Here is a 20,282-nt window from a genome sequence, read left to right on the forward strand (position 1 = left end):
GGCTTCATTTTTAATGTGTCTTACAAAATTATTGTGTAAGTTGTTTCAAATAACATTTATGATAATATAAATAGTAGTAAAAATATGAATTTGAACATAAACCTAATATTGTGCTACAAATTTTTTCAGTTAATTTTTAAAAGTTGTCACTGCCTTTAAGAACCATTCTCTAATTTTAACATGCACTCTAATTTTCAAAAGGGTGTTTTTGCTTGTAAATAACTTGTGCCAGTATTACTAAATACATTTCTATTTAAGGTTTTGCAGACTTTAATAGCTATGACAGAAATTTTTATCAGAGTGGTTCTCAGTTCAACAAGAAATAAAAATGAAATATTTACTCTTATAATAGCAAAAACTTGGAATCTGAAAAGTAATTTTTTTAGTTATCTCAAATCTTAATTTTTCTATCATAAATCCCATACATACAGAGCTTCCTTTAAAGTTATATCAAAGTGGTTTGCAAAAATGACATAATAGTGTAAAGTTTTTAATCTTTTTTCTAGCATAAGTATAAAATGTGTTCATCATATTGAAGAAATGGATCCATAATAGCAATTGAGAATCAACTTTAGATATCCTGTGCACACCCAGTGTATATAAAATAATACTTATTAATACTAATGTAATTTGAAATTAAGTTTTAAAGAAATGCCAGGATGGTGATTATATTTTGTCTAACCAACCCTATAACATAATTATGTTCAGTCCAATAGTATAGAAAAATACTATTTTTTTAAGATTTCTTAATTTCGTTCAAGATTATTGAAAACCCACTTCCTCGTTAACGGTAACATACATATCAACTGTGATGACATTTAAATCCAAGAATAGATTTTTCCATATAACTTTCAGTATTATTAAAATAGATATGAAAGATTTTGATGCATCGTAGTTGATCCATAAATTTTATAACTGTATTTTCTCAAAATGTACTGTCTGTGGCAGTAGACTGATACTTCAGGGAAATTATTTTTATCCCTAAGGTCATTGAGGGAAATATCGTGATGTCACACTTTGTTGATGTTTCATAACTACGTTAAAATATTATTGGATTTTTCCTGTCTTTTATTTTTTAAAAATTACAGGAAAAAAATCCCTTTATCTTTGTCAGGCATGTGTGTGGAAAATATCAAAAGGTTTTAGTGACTTATTAAAGTTTTTTCATATTTACAAATACCTCTCCTTTAACTGTAAACTTTAAAATGAAATTACTGCTCCTCTTGGCCAGATTACACTGTTTGTTCAATATGTACATATTTCTCCCAATGTTACATTGTCTTTTCAACATTATCTTTTTTTATTTTGTAACAAGAGAAATTCTAGAATGTCAATGAGAAACAGGATCCTGTTTCACTGAAAATATATAGAAAATATTAATTGGTTTGACTTTCTCAACATTAAAAATATAATTTTTTGGAGTATTATGTCTTTAAGTTAGAGATTTTAGTTATTTAACAATTAAAGGATAGATGTTTCTCTGTGTCTTCATATGTACCCATATATTCATTCACAAACACATATATCTATACAGATATAACATTTTTTATAATTACTTTTAGGGAATATGTGAGTTTCTATTTAAAGGAATACTATGAAAGTTAATAAAATTCAAATATAGTTTTTATGACATCAAATTCAGAGATAATCTAGGTGATTATGAAAACATAGAGTAGTATCCAGTCTACCTTCTAACCTGTTTTGCTGTTAATTTGCAAAATCTATATTCCCATATGTAGATAGGATGGGATTTATGATGGTCAGATCTATTTCTTTGAATCTTTGAGTCAGATGGATCATCAAAATTTAACTGTTGCTTTAGGTGACCTTTTTTAGCTCAGTGTCTTTCTTTAAAAGTTATTTAAAGTAAGGCTTTGAAATGATCTGAAAGAAAATATTTTAGCTCCTCCGAAGATAGTTGTTTTATAAATATCCTAAATATTAGTAAGTGCCAACAGAAGAATGTTTCCTGGCCGGGCGGGGTGGCTCACACCTGTAATCCCAGCACTTTGGGAGGCCAAGGCAGGCGGATCACCTGAGGTCAGGAGTTCAAGACCAGTTGGGCCAACATGGAGAAACCCAATCTCTACTAAAAATACAAAATTAGCCAGGCGTGGTGGCGCATGCCTGTAATCCCAGCTACTTGGGAGGCTGAGGCAGGAAAATCACTTGAACTGGGGAGGCAGACGTTGCAGTGAGCCAAGATCATGCCATTGCGCTCCAGCCTGGGCAACAAGAGTGAAACTCTGTCTCAAAAAAAAAAAAAAGAAGAAGAAGAAAATTTGTTTCCTGCAGTATATAACATAAGCTATAAATTTCTTTATTTAGTGGTTTGGTGTTTCGTTTTTTGAGACAGAGGCTACATTGCAGTCGCGCGATGTTGCCTCACGGCAACCTCCGCCTCAGGAGTTCAAGCAATTCTCCTGCTTCATCCTCCCCAGTAGCTGGGATTACAGGCACACACCACCACTCCTGGCTGATTTTTGTATTTTTGGTAGAGATGGGATTTCACCATGTTGGCCAGGCTGATCTCAAACTCCTGACCTCAGGTTATCCACCCACCTCAGCCTCCCAAAGTGCTGGGATTACAGGTGTGAACCACCACACCTGGCTAGTTAATGTTTTTAAAAACAGATTCCTATTCCTATTAATCATTAGATGAAATTATAAGCAGTGAAATGTATTCTGTTTGATAACTTGAAACTTGGAAATTTGGCTTATATATTGTTCACCAAGAGGCAAGTAAAATAATCTTAAATAAGACCCACTAACCTTTTGTGACAACTTCTAGGTTCAGTTTCCACATAGAACATTTATTCAGATGTGAAATTTTTGTGTTAAAAATAATTGTGCTATTACTGAGTGCCAGGCACTGTGCTCAGTACTGTACATACATTCCCTCATTTAATCTTCATTGCAGTTCTATGAAATTTAAAAGAAAAAATGCTTACCCAGCACCTGATACTTCATCAAGCTAGTATTCCAACCTAGACTTATCTGACTTCAGAGGGCATGATCTTAACTATTACAATTACCCATTTAGTCGAAGTATTTTCATCCCCTTCCTGCTGTCGATAGAGAAGGGAGTGAGAAAGAGAGATATTGCCCGATAACCTGTCATATTTACCAATTATAAATTGTTAAAGATTTTTATTTTAAGGATTTTACTTTCCCACCCATTGAAAAATCTTTTTTTTCTTTTCTTTCTTTTTTTTTTTTTTTTTTTTCTTTTCCATATAGCTTTAAGGTTGCCCAGGGAGAAGTATGAGGTTTGAAATCAAACTATTCTGGATTTAAATCCTAGTTTTGTCGGTTATTATCCATATGAACGCAAATTAATCTATTCTTCCCATTTTTTCATTTGTAAGGAGGAAGTAAAATATGACAAGCTTGGCCTGATTTGTTCTAAATCTGAAATACTAGTAGTTCTTGAATATATCTTAAAATGAAACCACGTTTGTCTTTATTTCTCTACTATTTTGAATTGTGTTATTTCCTGGCCAGGCATGGTGGCTCATGCCTATAATCCCAACACTTTGTGAGTCTCAGGCAGGCAGATCACTTGAAGCCAAGAGTTCGAGACCAGCCTAGCCAGTATGGCAAAACTCCATCTCTACTAAAAACACAAAAATTAACTGGGCAGGGTGGCACACGCCTGTAATCCCAGCTACTCAGGAGGCTGAGGCAGGAGAAGCACTTGCAGCCGGGAGGCAGAGGCTGCAGTGAGCTGAAATCATGCCACTGCACTCCAGCCTGGGTGACCCAGTGAGATGCCGTCTTAAAATAAATAAATAAATAAATAAAAATTAAAAATAAATTGCATTATTTCCCTTATGATATTCAGTGCTATCCATGCTAATCTTAATCACTTACCAGCTTTAAAAATATTAAAAGTAAGGTTGAGTAGTCTTTAACCTTTAACATAAGGTTCTATTTCATAGGACTATCAACATAAGAGAGGATAAATTTCCCTCAAACTAAATTTAATGGTATGCTGTGCTTTTCACATTTGAACCATAATATTTTGTACAGGTGGTCATTTTCTTCAAAAATATTCATCATTTCTATCCCTTTCTAATCCTAGTCTGTTCTGATTCCAAATGTATCAGTTTTTATTTTTCTGTTTCATAGCTTTATTATGTAGCTATACGTACTGTGCACCTACTATGTGCACAGTAAGTATCTTTGCATATGTAATCTTAATTCCTGTGACAACTTGACAAAATAGCACGTATTATCTCCATTTTACAAATATGAAAATGTCTCAAGTCAGTTTGCCCAAGATCAAACAGCTAGTAAAGTGACACAGAGTCAGCATTTAATCTAGGACTGTCTATGCCCGTGTTCTTTCTAAGACAGCACATCGTCTCTGCAGTTCAGTATTAATTGAAATTGCTTTTAAAGACACAGTATTTTCTAAGGCTATATTTGTCCAATAATTAGCAGCTTTAAGCCAGTCATGCCTGTCACCGAACAGTACAAACAAAACCACAATAAAAAACAATCTTTCGAGCTTCCTCTTGCAATCCTTGTACATCCCAAAAGTCATATTCATTATGTTATTTGTAATAATAGTTTATTGTAATCAGTGTGCAACATATGAATCAATTTATTATTCCATCAAGTTACACAGTCTACGTGAGCACTGAAAATAGTGTTAGTAACAGATACAGTATGCAGAAACATAGGAGCCCATGTGTACTTTTAAAAACCTTATCCATGAGGATATATTAATAATAGAAACAAATCAGCATTCTTTATGACCCAGGTAGTATAAATCAATAGATAGAATAGGATGTGAAATGAAATGTAGGTTGTTAATACATTTTTTTAACATCTAAAATATTTGTAGAGTTTGGGAATATTGAATATGTTACCACAAATATAATTTGCTAAATTGTTAGGAAATATTGATAACTATACACCACACACACTAAAAATCCTAATTTGACACTGTTGAGGAAGGGAGATTTCACTCTGAAGGCAGTGAGGAAGACATGGAAGAATTTTTTTTGAGGAAAATATTCTTTGAGTTTGTCATAATGTAGAGCAGTACTCTCTAATAAAATCTTCTATGGTAATGGAAATGTTCTATATCTGCACTGTCCAATGAGGAGGCCACTAACTACGTGTGGCTGTTGAACACTTCAAATATGGCCAGTGTACTGAGGAACTGAATTTTTATTTAATTCATTTTAATTCAATTACTTTAAACTTAATGTGGCTGTGGCTACCATATTGGACAATGCAGCTCTAGAGATTTTATGTCTGAGTGATTAGGATAACATGCCACCAGTACAGTGAACACTTTAAAAGGTAGATATTTACAGAATCTCTCATAGACATTTTTTCTTCTTTTCTTTTTTCCTATTTGAACTTGTTTTGTTAGTTGGTAAGTATAACATTTGAATTTACAAAGCATTGTCATTGTGAACCATCACCCTAACTCATTGCATGCCCAATTATATTTCATGATAAAACCTTTATTCCTCTCTCTATCTCTGCTCCTCAGTTAACACCTATAAAATTCTGCACTGTCTCTCATATCTGTTATCTGTCTTCTCTTTTGCTTTCTCTCTTCTGCTTGCTACTCCATTTCTTCATTCACAACAAAGAAAGAAATGCAGTGATAGTCCTCTTCCTCCCAAAACCTCCGCTAGAAAACATTGGCCATCTCAAGGTAAACAGCAATGGGAGGGCCTCTCATGATGGCCGGGAATTATATGCATATCAGAAAAGCATGAGCAACTGCTTTTCACTTTCCTTCTCCCATCCATCTGCAGTGCTTCCCTAAAGGGGCCATGGATTCATATTCTCTTGTAAATTTTCCAGTATGGGTCTGCTATGAACCAATTCAGATCTTCGGGAAGAGTTTTAAGTGTTCTAAAAAAACATAAAAAGACTCATTCTTTTTCTTTTTTTTTTTTTTTTTGCTTTTGAGATGGAGTTTCACTCTAGTTGCCGAGGCTGGAGTGCAATGGCACAATCTTGGCTCACCACAACCTCCGCCTCCTGGATTCAAGCAATTCTTCTGCCTCAGCCTCCCGAGTAGCTGGGACTACAGGCATGCACCACCACGCCCGGCTAATTTTGTGTTTTTTAGTAGAGACAGGGTTTCTCCATGTTGGTCAGGTTGGTCTGGAACTCCTGACCTCAGATGATCCGCCCGCCTCAGCATCCCAAAGTGCTGGGATTACAGGTGTGAGCCACCGCCCAGCCAAAGACACATTCTTAATTGCTTAAGACATCTCTAAAGACCTTCACCCCTTACTGAACTTTTTGTTTTTCTAATGAACATTCAGTAACTTCAGTTTAAGCACAAACATTTCATATATATGAAAGTGCTAGCATAATTATTTCCTAGTTTGAAGTGTCAAGGAGGTGCTACATTGGCTAACAAATATGCCAAGTCTCCCTGTAAAGTAAGGAGATGTATATATTCAGTTAAACTTGCAACCTCTGTAGTATTTTTGTTTGTAAAACACATAAAGAAAATTTTCATGTACTTAAGACCCAGGAAATCTGGATTAAAATGCCTTAAAATATCCAGAATTTTTTGTTGGTGTTATTCTATTTTCAGATTTTTTTCCTGAGGGACTTTTATTTTTAATGTGATTTTAATTAATGACTCATTTTGCTTAGAAAATATTTGAGAGCCTACAGTGTACAAGGTTCTATAGTATTCCTGCATATTAGAGAATGATTCATAGAAATAAAGTACAGAAGTAAAATACTACTTTATAAATGATGCAAAGAACTTTCCCATTTGATTTTGTTTTACTTTAAAAATTGTGTATCTACTAATTCTGCTGGTTACCTGCTTGCTTATTATTGAATAGTATACCTGCAAAAGTTTAAGTTAATGAAAACCATTGTTTATCTCTTTTAAATTAAGACATTTTAGGGGAGTCAGTTTGCCTTTTTTTAACTTTCAGATGAGAATCATCCTTTCCTCCCCTGGCCCACAAATTTATCTTGCTCCTCCCTAAAACCTTATTTAAATACCTAGCATGTATATATGATCTCATAATGCTGAGTTCCTTTTTTGTTTTGTTTTGTTTATAAGGACCTCTTGTGAAACTGAGTTCCTTTTTGAAACCCATGGTTCCAAAACTGTTTGGTTCTGTTTTTTAAGTTTAAGTAGTGAAGGCCCTTTTCTTGGTTGTACCCTGAATCCTAGAGATAGGAATTTGTCCTTTTCACCTGCTTCCTGAGCCCTTCCCTGCATGCTAATGGTGCTTTGGATTCTTGTTCTTTCTAGCCCAAGGATTTTGCTTCCCACTGCTTTTTCCAGGGTTCTACTCCTGGGAATGATGATTGGCGCTTTTTGCTAATAGAATGACATGAGTCACCAGATTGCTGGGTTTTAAATACATTAATAGGCTATTGTAACAAGCAAGTTTGGGGCTTGCTTTTTCCCTCAAAAGACCTTATTAAGGGATGGGATCCTTGCTGCAGATTAGTAGCAGAAGGATTATTTCTTAGGAGATGAGAGGCTGGATAACTGTAGTAATGCTCTTCCTGTTTCCTACAGGCTCCTACCCAGAGATTCTACCCAGTGAAACTCCCACAGCAACGCAGGTAGATGGGGCTGACCTGGCCTCTCCAATGTCTCCTCGAACTAGCAAAAGCCGCATGTCCATGAAGCTGCGTCGTTCCTCTGGCTCAGCCAATAAATCCTAAGGAGACAAGCAGCCCAACAGTGATCAGCTGTAGCCACCTTAGCACGAACATAGGGTTAACCCTTTCAGGCCTTCATGTCTGCCATAACATGCATGTTTCTTCCTGTATTTGAGAAAACACTGGATTTAAATAATTTTAAATAATTTGTAGCTTAATATTAAAAATTTGGGTTATTTATTATTTCATTTTTTCCCACAGTCCAAGCTGCCATATTTTGAGGGCGGGGGAGAGTTTTATTCTACACCCTTTACCTTCCTAATTATGTCTAAGTGGTTTTAATCTTTAATTTCACAGTTAACTTTGAGCCAAAATATAATTGGACAGGTAGTCTCATTATTTTATTTATTGTGCCCCATTGCAACTTTATGGTTCAATAAATATATAATTTTTTTACAAATGTAAAATTTTAAATTTAAGCATTTGTAAAGTTATAGCAGAAGATGCACCTGTTAATGCACAGAATGTGTACAGATTATTTATGTTAAAAAATAAAACACTCAAAATAAATGATCTTTAGCATCTCAGACTCCAACTGAAATCATTTTGGTATTAACCGTTTCTTCCCAAAGCAATATCTCATTTATTGGCTGTGTGGGTGATGCCATGTTATATACAATAACTAGAAAAATCACTGTGCTGAACTTTGATTTATGTTTAGCTTCCAAGTATTTTTCTAATGTTTTGCATTTTAAGTGGTATCACTGTTAAATGCCATTTGTTTTCAGATTGTGGCCTTTTATTATTGACTGCTAGATCCTGGTGTATCTGTGTTCATTTTTAAGCACCAAAAAGAAGATAGGGAAAAAAAGAAAGAAAATTTTCTGATATAAATATGTTGTTCAAATTATGTGTATTATTAAAAAAAGGAAAAGGAATATGACCCAGGAGTCTAACTTAAATCTAAAATTGTTAATATTGAACTTGCAGGTGCAGGTTGATATACATTCCACCCTCTAGAAGTATTTTCTTACAGTAGATAAGCTGCTCACATTTTGTTTTGAATGGGCATCTCCTGAGGAAATGTAGCATGACATTGGTACTAACTGCATGTGTAAATATATCATACTGGCAAACCATAAAATATAAATTATGTATCATCATTTATGTAGTATCTATAATTTGTAACAGTGGGGGAAAAAGATGACATGGTATTTAATAATACAATAAAAATATTCTTATCACTTCCTATGCATGAGTGTTGATTTGTCTTCTATATTTCATATATTTTGAATAAGCAGGGCTATATGATTAGTGGGAAGATATAAAGCATAAACCTAGATTCTTAGTTAATCATGAAAATGAACTTGAATTCCCTTTTCAAGATACATTCCAACGTATTTCTCAGAGATCCTACCACAGGCATTAAAAACACAGGAAATTTTACATCTTCATAAAGACTGGCCAGAAACTTCACCCAGTGCAGTTGGTTAGATCATTAGTTTAGTTCAGCTTCATTTTTTTTTTAATTCTTAAATTTTACTTTGTTTTACAATATACATTCAGCAATAAAACTTTGTACTGACAAGTTTTCTAAGACAGCCTTTCAGAACTTCTGTGCACTCAATTTTTTGCTTCTTATAAATGGAAAAACTAAAAGTCCTATGTAAGCTGATGTAAAAGATAAACAAATGGATAAAGAGTCCTTGAACAATATAGAAAATTTCCTACAGCAAACGTGAAGAATTACTAAAAGGAAAATCAGAATAACTGCATACATGTTTCTAAAGTGCTATCAATAAAAATCTAATGGATTGATGATATATAACAATATGGAGTAAAAATACAAACCTGAAATAGTGAAATTAGCACCATTAAAATATTTTTTTCATCTTCAGCTAACACTGTTCGCTAGCTCTAAATATATACATACATATATTTAAAATATATTTTCTGTTGACATTTCTTGGGGGGATGTCTTTTTTAGATTTAAAGGCTAGTACATATCCCTTGCCTTTTGATGCTCAGTCTTTGTAGCCATACTTCAAAGGAAAGTTTTTCATTGCATTCCTGCACCATTGCATTCATTTGCAAAAGACAATATTTCCGTCTGTATTCTATCCAAATGGGTCACTAACATTCTAAAACAGGATAATGACATTGGGGAGTTAAGAAATGTAGCTTTGAAAATAGGCTGTGTTCAACAGTATTCTTAAGACAAACACAGAACACAAAAGCACAGTCTATATACATTTATTTGGTGGTAAGCATCTTACAGATATGGGCTATCTGTCAAGCAGTGCTCAGCCAGTGTCCCAAACTCTGGCTAGTAGGGAATTAGTACAGAATGTACACTGAAATGGTTTACCAAAAAAAAAAAAAAAAAAAAAATCAAGTTGCTGCTGAAAAGAAAATACTGAATATTGAGCAAATTGCCATTCAGTGCCTTAGTGGATTATCGGTGTTAACATCTTCCTTAAGCTGTACATAGTTTCATAATGAATACACAGTATGAGATTTACAGCAGAAGCATTGAACAATTTGGGTGAAACCCCATTAAAACAGTCAAACTTGAGGAAACGACTTCTGTATTACCAAAAAGCCATTTAAGGAAAGGTTTGAAGTAGCTCTTCCTGAATACTGCACACAAAATAGCTGAAGGTGAGAATTTTAGGGGGTGTCTCAAGTAGCATCCTCCCCACCTCCAAACACCAACTTAAGAATGTACATATAATTGGGCAAAGGAAAGTTTACAGGGGAGAGCCCCACACAACCTAAAAGCAGCAAACCTCTTACATTTTCTGCCCACAGACACAGGTCTTGAATCTCCTTAAGTTTGGCACCAATCACATAACTTAATTCACAGAATATACAATGCAAAATATCTGACCCTATTGAGACAGAAGCTACATAGGCGCCTGTGATGGCAAGAGAAAAAAAAATGGTGACTACCAAAGAGTAGCCAGAACCCTTTGTGGACATTGAGACATGCATGCATTCACCGCGACTTTCCATAGGAATTACAAACCATATAGGATTCGTTAGGGTCTCAAGAGTTTTAAGGGGAAAAAAATCCTATTTTAGTAGGGAAAGTGAGAAGGATTTAAAGCTGACAGTCTTTGATCTCAAGGGTTTGTACTATATACATACCTGCTCTAGAGAGGGATTTTACATTTCACTGTCCGTTCTTCTGGTGGATCACTGACTATAGGGAGAATTTTAGGAGAAAAAACATAGGAAGAAATGAAAGTAAACTTGCAAGTTGAAGAAAGCCCCACAGAAATTCCCATCTGTTTCCTGCAAGGCCAACCTCGAAATCATCCTTGTCTCTTGGCCCTCAGCAGCCAGGCCGCAGTGGCATCTGCAGCAGCAGCACTTGCCGGCTTTCTGAGGGGTGGCACTTATTGATGTGCCGGGTCAGCCCCGGAGAGCTAAAAAAAGTGGATGGGCAGTGCTTGCACGAGAAAATTTGCTGGGCACTACTGTCAGATGGCTCGCCTGGGCCCGGCGTTTCGGGAGGAGCCCCCGCCAGAGCGGGCAGGAGCAGCTCCTCGCGGACAGCATGCCACAGCCGGTGCTTCTCCCTGATATCTGCGGACGGGAAGTGCGCCCCGCACAACGGGCAAGCGAAGGCGAGTGGGGCACCATGTTCGGAGCCAAAGCCCGGCGTTAGCGCACGGGCCGAGCCCGCCTCGTGAGTGCTCAGGTGTTTGCGCAGATAGGCTTGGCGACGGAACTTTTTGTGGCAATACGGGCATACAAAAATCTCAGAGCCCCCGCCACCACTGGTACTGCTCGGCAGAGGCACCCGGCGCCCCAACACCCCCTCCGTGTAGGGGCCCTGTGGTAGCGGTGGCTCTGGGTGTGCCAGCACCTGGAGGCCCTGCCTTGCGGCGCTGTCCTGGTGCTGATCCGCCCTGGAGCTGTCCCTGGCCTGCGGGTGCTGATCCGCAGTCCGCTCTATCCGGCTGTTTTCCTTTCCCTCCGCCAGAAAAGATGCAATGGCCCCGGAGTCCCGGGAGGACGAAGACGACGAAGAAGGCGGCTTCCCGTCGGCGGAGGAGGCTGTGGTGGCGTTTGCAGCTGCGGGACGGGGCTTGTGCCAGCGGCGATGGGAGGCCAGGTTCGCAGGGCAGCTGAACACCTTGTCGCACTCAGGGCAGCGGTACTCGACGCGCACAATGCGGGAGCAGCGGTGCTGGGCCAGCGAGAAGGGGTCTGCGTACTGCTCCTTGCACAGCTGGCAGATGAACTCTCCCAGCGGCGTGCGGCTGCCCCCCAACCCCGGAGGCGGCGCTCCGGGCTCCTCCTCCTTGATCTTCAGGCCCAGGACAGGGGATGTGGTCACCTCATCAGCAAAGCTCAACTTCCTCATGGCCTTTGGCTTCTTGATTCCCGCGGCCGCGGGTCCAGACGTGCAGCCCGTGGGTGCCTTGGCGCGGCGCTCGCCGCCCGCCGTCCGCTTCAGACCCTGCAGGGCGGCCGAGAGGGGCGCAGGGTCCGGCTGAAGCGCGGGCTCTGGGAACGGCGCCCGGAGAGGCAGCAGGAATTGCTCCCCCGAGGTCGGTGCGGCTGCTGGCGCCACGGAGCAGGAGAAAGCGGCAACGGCGGCGGCGCCCCCGGGGAAGGACTCGGCGGAGACGGGCGAGCTGAGGCAGCGCTCCAGGAACGCCCGACGCAGCTCTGCGCCCGCCGGCTTCGCGGGACTGGGACTGGGGCTGGGGTTGGGGCTGGGACTGGGCCCGGGACCTTCCCTGACACCCGCCCGCCACTCCGCACCTTCCCGCCCGCCCACCCCCGGGCTCACCCCAGCCGCTCGACATGGAGACCCCGACAGTTCCCGGGCCGCCTCCGCCGTCAGCCCCTTTCCTGGTTCCTCCTGGGTCGGGGGCGCCTCCGGCTCCGTACCGGGCAAGGAGGCGCTGGGAGCCTCCTCCAGGAAGGGCGGCGCCACCTGGGGCCCCAACAGAGGGAAGACACGCTCTGCAAGCCGAGCTCGGTATGAGCCGCCTGTCCGTTTAGTTCGCTTCACCAGGAAGCCCCTTGGCATGGTGGAGTCGAGAGCGCTAGGAGACAAGAGGAAAGGGGGCGCCACGGACGCTGAGAGCCGGCCAGCAGATGAACTAAAAGAGCTTCGCAGCGGCTCTCATGCCGGGGCTATCTTTATAGCTGAGACTCGGGCCCAGGCCCCGCCTGGCCACCCTGGGCTGGTCCGGCCAATCAGGAGTGGGAGCGGGCCCCGGGGGCGGGGCTTTCTCTCGTCCCGACTCACCCGAGTAGACGAATCTGGCGGCGGCGGCGCACGCCCAGCCCCTCCTCACAGCGGCGAGGACCTGCCCCTGCTGCCGGCTGGGTCCGCCTCCCCCTGCCGCCTCCCGGGCGAAGACGCCAGAAAGGTAAGGTTCAGAGTGTAGGGGAGCTAGACATTCCCGCCTCGGCCGCCTCCGCGGAGCGTCCCACTGGGGAGCCGGGCGGAAAGACTACCTCACGACGCCCTACGCGCGGGCCGGGAGCCGGCTTCCCGCCAGGCGAGGGCGTCTGACTGAAAACCTTCCGCCCTGCGCTGAACTGCGAGGGAAAGGGGCGGTGGGCAGAGGATGCGACAGAGACCACGGGGTGGGTGTCCGCAAGGGAGCCGGTGCACCTCCTCTGAGGGTATTGAGTTGATGAGAAGTGCGACCGAGCGGCCGGGCAGCTAACTCCAACGCTCTGTGGCTGCTCTCAGCGACGGGAGCACGTCCCTCCGCCGGTATCGATCGGGCCCGCGCGCGGCGGCGACACTCGAGAGTTCATCTCCTCAGAAGGGCTCTCAGCGCAGGAGAGCGTGCCTGCCCGCCGCCAGCCTCCAAGCTGGGACGCCCGCGCGCGGCTGATCCCCGGGCCTCTGCGCTCTTAAGTGCCCCTCCTCGATGGGAGCAGGAGTGGGGAGAGGAAAAGAGGATCTCATTTTCCACTGTCCTCACATAAAGTGGTTTCTCTGGTCACACTTCCCACTTGTACTACCCAGAGCATGACTTAATGCCTAACCGGCCTGTTTAGCATGGAGTAGACTGAGTGAGAAATGCCGGCGGAATCAGCATTACAGCTGCTTCCCGGTACACACAAGTCATACTTTGCAAAAGGTGTGCTGAAGAGCAAACTCAACCGATTTTCATCTGGCACCCTGCAATGAGCCCGCCACTATTTTAAGAACTAGACGAGGTTTGAAAGTGTTTGGTAACTGAACTAGGCAACAATTAGACTATCTATGACAGATGTAAAGAGCCAAAATCCATAATATAGATAAGTACAATGTAAGAACAGGAAGGGTAAAGAACTATGTGCTCAAGTCTTTCTACTAAACCAAATTGGAGAAAAAGACTGACAGAGGTGTTTTAAAAGTAGACTGCAGCATAACAGATGTAGTCATCAATAAAACACATTGTCTTTCTTCAGTGAAGGAAGTATTTTTACAAGGAGGACGTTATTTGGGGAAAGATTTGGAAGTAATTATATATTAATCATTGACTATATTTTAGGCATTCTGCCTAAGTAATCTGTAATCTTCATACACACATGCAACATGCACGCACACAAACTAGAAAGGAGATATTATTACTCTCTTTTTTCAATGTGGTAATTGAGCCATTTAGAAGTTAGATAATGGGTAAAAGCCATGCAGAGCTCTGATTCAAACTTGCTCTGGCTAATTCCAAAGCCCAGTGGCTTCAAACTATTTTTGTCCTTAATCACATCCCACAATAATAAATGTGTTCTATAATATATACACATGTAACTGAAACAGAAGTCTCACAGAATAATACTGTGGGTCCTAATCCATTTGTAAATTATGAAATCACACATTGAAATGATTGCAGTGCATTCTCATATTTTTTCATTCTATTGTATTTTGTTTTTTAAAAATACCAGTCATAGAAAATACATTGATTTTGTACTTTACAAATGGATTAGGAACCACAGTTTGAAAAACACTCATTATATTGTCTCTCATTAAATAGCACGAAATCATACAAAATTAAATAAACCTGATACTGTATAATCAAAATTAATATCTGAACTACTGCTTAAAATAGTTGAGTCCTTTAACAGTGTTGGTAAACTTAGTTTCCCAAATTGGTCATTTCTGATGTGTCAGCTTATGTATGACTTCTAATTCAAATTCTGAATTCTCCTTTCTGCCTGACGACCCATATATATTGTGTGGTGTGGAAAATCTGATGTAATAATTTTAATACTTTAAAATAATCCCTTTTCCAGAGAGAGAAAGGGTTCTTCCCCAGGGGCATAGTACTTTGTAAGAATTGCTGTCACATATTTTCTACCAGATCCAATAGTTCCAATAGCTCTCTCCTTCCCTTCCCAAGTATAATTTGTTAACAACCTTTCTGGAAATCATTGTAACAATTTGTATCAGAAGCTTTAAAAAAAATGTATACATTTAATTTACCAATTCCTCCTTTAGTGATCCAAAAGAAGAGTGAAGATTTATGCACAAAGCTGTTTATCACGGTGTTATTTGTAATTATAAATAACCAGAAGACACCTTGAGTAAACTATGATGTAGTGATGTTATGGGTGATTGTGTAGCTAAAAAAATGTAATGATAGGGACAAACATATATACCATAATTAAGCAAAAACAGCAGGTAACAAAATTGCCTATACAATAAAGAGCTCAGTTATGAAAAAACAAAATGCATAAGACAGTGGAAGGAAATATGCCAAAATGTTGGGATTGCCTCTAGTAAGTAGGAATTCAAATAGTCTCTCTCTCTTTTTTTACTTTTTTGTTGCAATATTTTGCAACAATCTTACGTTACTCAGATAATTAGAAAAAAATTGCAAAGCTGCCTTAAATCCTTTCTGGTGTTAAATGTGGTACCCTTCCCCTAGGATACCAGCACACTGCAACATCAAATGGAGAACTGCACAGATAAGTAGCATTCTCCAGGGGCCACCTGTTTGATATCTGGCCCTAGAAGAGAGGTAACAAGCCTCAATCAAGCCACAGGACTTCTAGTTGAAGAACATTTTTGCGAAAAGACTAAGGGTTAAAGGATAGAAAGGATTAAAATGTGAGGAAGAGAAACAATTTAAACGCATAATCCCCTCTTGGGTATAAACTTAGATGATCCTTCAAGATACAAAGACTCTGTAGTTTCTCACTTAAAAATTATGATAAATAGGGCAGTGCCAAAGCAAGATTATAAAATCTTTGTTTTATTTAATATCTACATCCTTTCTCTTCACAAAAACATTTTCTCATTTTAAACATTTGGCACTTCATCTGCTCTCAGTTATACTTTGATAAAAACTCATACACATTGGATTATCTCTCAAGCTGTTTACATTTTTTGCTACCATTAATTTTGGGATAAACTTAATTTAAATTCAGAAATTTTGAAACAATAGAAATTAGAGTATTTTTTGAAGAGAGAGGAGATTTCTTCTTGCCCTGAAATGTGTGTATAAGTCAGGCTGAGATGACTAACCTGCTTTTTTATCACTTGAATATCTGGAAGATTACTCAGAAGGAACTTTATTTCTTCTGTTTCTCTGCCTCCTCACCTCCACTTAGACATGTCCCTGTAAAAGATTAACACCAGCTGCAGCTACTAGAGGCCCATTCTCCCCAAGAACTTGAAAGTCAGTCTCTCACAAATCTAAAACCAAACTCTTATTTTCCTCTCCTAAACTTAATCCCCATCTCAGTTTTCTTCATCCCAGTAAATGGCACCTTCATTCAATTAGCTGCCTCAGCCAAAACCCAAAGATTTTTGGCTAAAGCTGAACACCCCATAGTCAATCCATTAGCAGTTCTTATTAGCTCTATCTTCAAAGCATTTCCTGAATCTGAATCTTCTCAAATTCTCTACCACTGTTATGCTATTTGGTCTCTTGCTTCCATCCTTGCCTCCTTATAGTGTGTACTTTATTCAGCAGCAAGATGTATCCTATTTGAATATAAATCTGACTCTCACTCTTTTGTTCAGAATCTTCAAGTGGCTTCCCAACACTTTTAGAATGAAATCCAAAGCTCTGCTTGGTCCCTGGATATTCTTAAACCACATCTCCCACTACTCTTTTCGTCATTCAGTCTGCTCCATCTACGTGGACTCCTTATTTTCTTCAAACATGACAAGCACACTTCCACCTCAAGGCTGTTAATTCTGCCAGAATGTTTTTTCTTCAAATATGCTGACATCTTGTTTCTCAACTTTCTTTGTGGATCTTATTCAAATACCACCTCAGAAGGATCTTCCCTGACCACCCAAACTAAAATAGCAGCCCTATCCCGCCATCACTCTTCATCTTTTTTTTTTTTTTTTTTTTTCTCTTCTGCTCAAAGGATACCTTAGTCATTTTCTGTCCCTTTATCCTACTTTATTTTTCTTCATAGCATTTATCACTATTTGCCACTATATTATGTATTTATTAATTGTCTGTTGTCTCTCAGCAAGCTATAAAGTCCAGGAAGGTAGGTTCTTTGTTTTGTTCTCAGCTTTGTTTTGATCCAATATGTAGATCAATGCCTGACATATGTAAATGAATTGATGTCTAAAATAATGAGCTACCAAATTTTTTTTTTAAAAGTATCACAGTTTCTGTTGCTGCAACCCACAGACCTGAAGCCCACCCTGCCTGGGTACAAAAGAGAGAAAAGTCATAAGGAGTTAGGTCCTAGGCATTTGGGAATCTTAATGCAGGCAAATGAATAGGAAAGTCTTTCTTCTATCATATGCCCTTGGAAATCTTTTCTTCCCACCTCAGCCACTTTACCCATGGCTTAGATCACTCCCATTTTCTTCCTCTGAAGCCATTTCCAATAGGATAAATAAACCCCAACTCATGACAGGAGTCTGCTATTTTAGGCTGTTTAGTACCTAGGATAATAGAAGAATGGGAGCAGAAAGAAGCTGGTCAGCTACTTATCAGGAAAGACAAGACTGGCAAGAGAAAACTACATGTTTAAGAAACAAGGAATTTTAGGCATATGATGAAGAGGATAGGATCTAGTTTATTGAGAAGTTCAATCTAGGACATTTAAAGAGAGATCATATAGGGTAGTTAGTTGAGGGCTCAGGCTTTAAAGTGAGACGGTTTTGAGTTCAGTAGAGTTCCTGCTCCACTACTCGCTGTTTAATCTTAAGAAATTTATTTAGCATTTTTAATCCTCACTTTCCTCATCACAAATGGAAAAAGAAATAATTATCTCACAGGGTACTTTGGGCATTACATATTATTGTGTATATAAAATACTTATCACAATGCATGGCACATAGTGAGTCTTAAATGAAAAGAAGGTATTATTAAGTGTCTAAGGTGAAGGAAGACTATTGACACTAATGGCAACTCTAAATTCTACAGAAATGACAGAATAATTTATTGTGTGACTGGCTTATTTTTATATCCAATTATGATGCAAGACAGTAGTGATTATGCATACCATTTAATATGCTCAAAATTAATTTTGTTTCATATGGTTAAAGCAAAATTCACAAAAGATGTAAAAGACAGAAGAAGGCAATGTAGTAAACTGGGTTATGCTCATGATGGAGTCAGTTAGATCTAAGTTTGAATCCTAGGTCTGCCGTTTCTTACTGTGTGACTTAAATAGGCTGTTTAGCCTTGCTGGCTTGTTTCTTATCACACAGGAATAACAACACAGTGCAGTAGTCTACATAAATGGGCCATCAGTCTGTTAGTTTTGTCCTAAGAGGGTGTGAGGAGTGGAGAAGCTGAGACTGGAAAGATAAACTGGAGTGAGATTGCAAAGCCCAGTATAACCACACTAAGTTGAGTGTGGATATTTTCAAGGGAAAGCTACTAATTTTTTTTAAAAGCATTTAAATTATATAATTAAATACTTGCTTTGAGACAATCACTGTAATGGCTGTGTTGGAGCAATGCTGCTGTGAGGTTGAGGGAAAGGTGTGGAAAAGGTAAGAGTGGTATGAGACTTGAGGCATGGAGCTCAGCTGAATGAATATTTAAAAAGTTGATAGAAGATGAAGTGGACCTAATTATTCAAATATTCAATAGATTTAAATAATTGACTGATACACCCTATAATTATACTTATCTATGTTTTCCTGCCTGTATTGAGCAGTAAAATAGATAATACACACTCTAAAAACTTGAAAGCCGAGGGAATGTATACTGACTTTCATTTGGTCACGAAAGACTGTTAAGATTGTAATTCATTTCAAGACCTACAAGCAATGGGAAAATAGTGAACTTGAACTAGAAGGAAAGGATTTTCAATAGCATAAGATGTCAAATAGAAGAGGCTTTTTAATTTCTTTATGCTGGGTACATGATAGTTCTTTACCCTCAACCATTCTCACATTCCAAATCACTAGTACTAACTGTCTTCCAAGACAGCTCTCTCAAACTATTTTAGCCACTTCTTTGGCTCAATGTGTAATTCCACTATATTGCAGACACTTAAACGTTTGTCAATGTTGTACAAAGATAGCTTCCTAATATTATTAGAGATCCTTCTATAAGAATACTTACCGCCCTACTTCCACTCTCAAATGAATAAGTATTTTCTGGAGCTGGCTCATTGCTAATAAGGAGTAGATTTGAATCCTAGCACTGTCATTTACTAAAGAGGTGAATCTTTGGCTGGGTGCAGTGGCTCATGCCTGTAAACACAGCACTTTGGGAGGTCGAGGTGGGTGTGGATCACCTGAGGTCAGGAGTTCAAGACCAGCCTGGCCAACATGGTCAAACCCCATCTCTACAAAAAATACAAAAATTTGCCGGACGTGGTGGCGCTTGCCTGTAATCCCAGCTACTCAGGAGGCTGAGGCAGGACAATCACTTGAGCCGAGGAGGCGGTGGTTGCAGTGAGCTGAAATTGCACCACTGCAATCCATCCTAGGCGACAGAGTGAGACCTCGTCTCAAAAAAACAGGTGATCTTAAAATTTTGCTTAATCTCTCTGAATCTTAGTTCTTTTTCCCAAATTAGGCATAACAATACTGACAGAATGAGAATTAAATTAAAGGAGATAAACTAGTTTATCTGATAGATTCTCTACAGAGTTGGCTCTTACTAGTGCTCAATATTGGTGTGTTTGCATTTCTTATAAAACTCAAATGGAGCCTGACTAACCTGCTTTTATGTACACAAATAATGTGTTATATGTGTTCCAAATAAACTTTGGAATAATGAAAATCACTACCTAGCTGGGAGGGGGAAAAGCCTTGTCAATTTTTATCTTTATCTATGTATTTGTATTTAAAATTCCATTCACATGCTTGAGAAGAATGTATATTTTGCAGTTGTACATACCAAATTTTATAATATGCTCATCCCTACACATATATGGAAATTTATGTTATTTCTCTTTGTAGTCTCTCAACTTTTGCTATCTAAAATCTTGAGACTTTCTCATAGTCTTAAAATTCACATGAATGAAAAACAATATCCATTTGGCTAATTGAAACCTCTCCTAAGTATAAAGTATCCCTCTTTATCTGTAGTAATGCTTTCTGCCTTAAAGTGTTTTGTCCGATGTTTTCCTCTAGACATATCAGCTTTCTTTTGGTTGGTATTTACAAGGTATGTATTTTCCTTTTAATTTCAACATTTCTTTATTATTATATTTCAAATGTGTCTCCTATTAATAGCAGTTGGATCTTTTTAATAGTC

The 20,282-nt window shown here is 39.3% G+C and overlaps 2 protein-coding genes across 18 annotated transcripts in view; one reads left to right on the forward strand and one right to left on the reverse strand.

Moving 5' to 3' along the window:
- RALGAPA1 (Ral GTPase activating protein catalytic subunit alpha 1) overlaps positions 1-20,282 on the forward strand; it is a 297,019-nt gene that overhangs the window by 271,973 nt on the left and 4,764 nt on the right. For 5 of the 17 annotated variants that reach the window (XM_032242539.1, XM_032242536.1, XM_032242530.1 and 2 more), the window contains 2 exons: positions 5,390-5,392; positions 7,535-8,865. Coding sequence is in view for 8 of the 17 variants with exons in the window: in XM_032242536.1 (XP_032098427.1) it covers positions 5,390-5,392; positions 7,535-7,683 (152 nt within the window). In the remaining 9 variants the exon portion in view is untranslated. Of the gene's footprint in view, positions 1-5,389; positions 5,393-7,534; positions 8,872-20,282 lie in introns of those variants that run through there. The other 12 variants (XM_032242526.1, XM_032242537.1, XM_032242529.1 and 9 more) reach the window with 4 other exon arrangements.
- On the reverse strand, positions 9,858-13,216 carry INSM2 (INSM transcriptional repressor 2). Its single transcript, XM_032242544.1, has one exon. The coding sequence runs from the start codon at positions 12,668-12,670 to the stop codon at positions 10,958-10,960; it is 1,713 nt and encodes a 570-aa protein (XP_032098435.1). The 5' UTR covers positions 12,671-13,216; the 3' UTR covers positions 9,858-10,957.

This window comes from Sapajus apella, unplaced genomic scaffold (genome assembly GCF_009761245.1).
Source record: "Sapajus apella isolate SASKATOON/1434 unplaced genomic scaffold, GSC_monkey_1.0 scaffold50, whole genome shotgun sequence".
In the NCBI taxonomy this organism is placed as follows: Eukaryota; Metazoa; Chordata; class Mammalia; order Primates; family Cebidae; genus Sapajus; species Sapajus apella.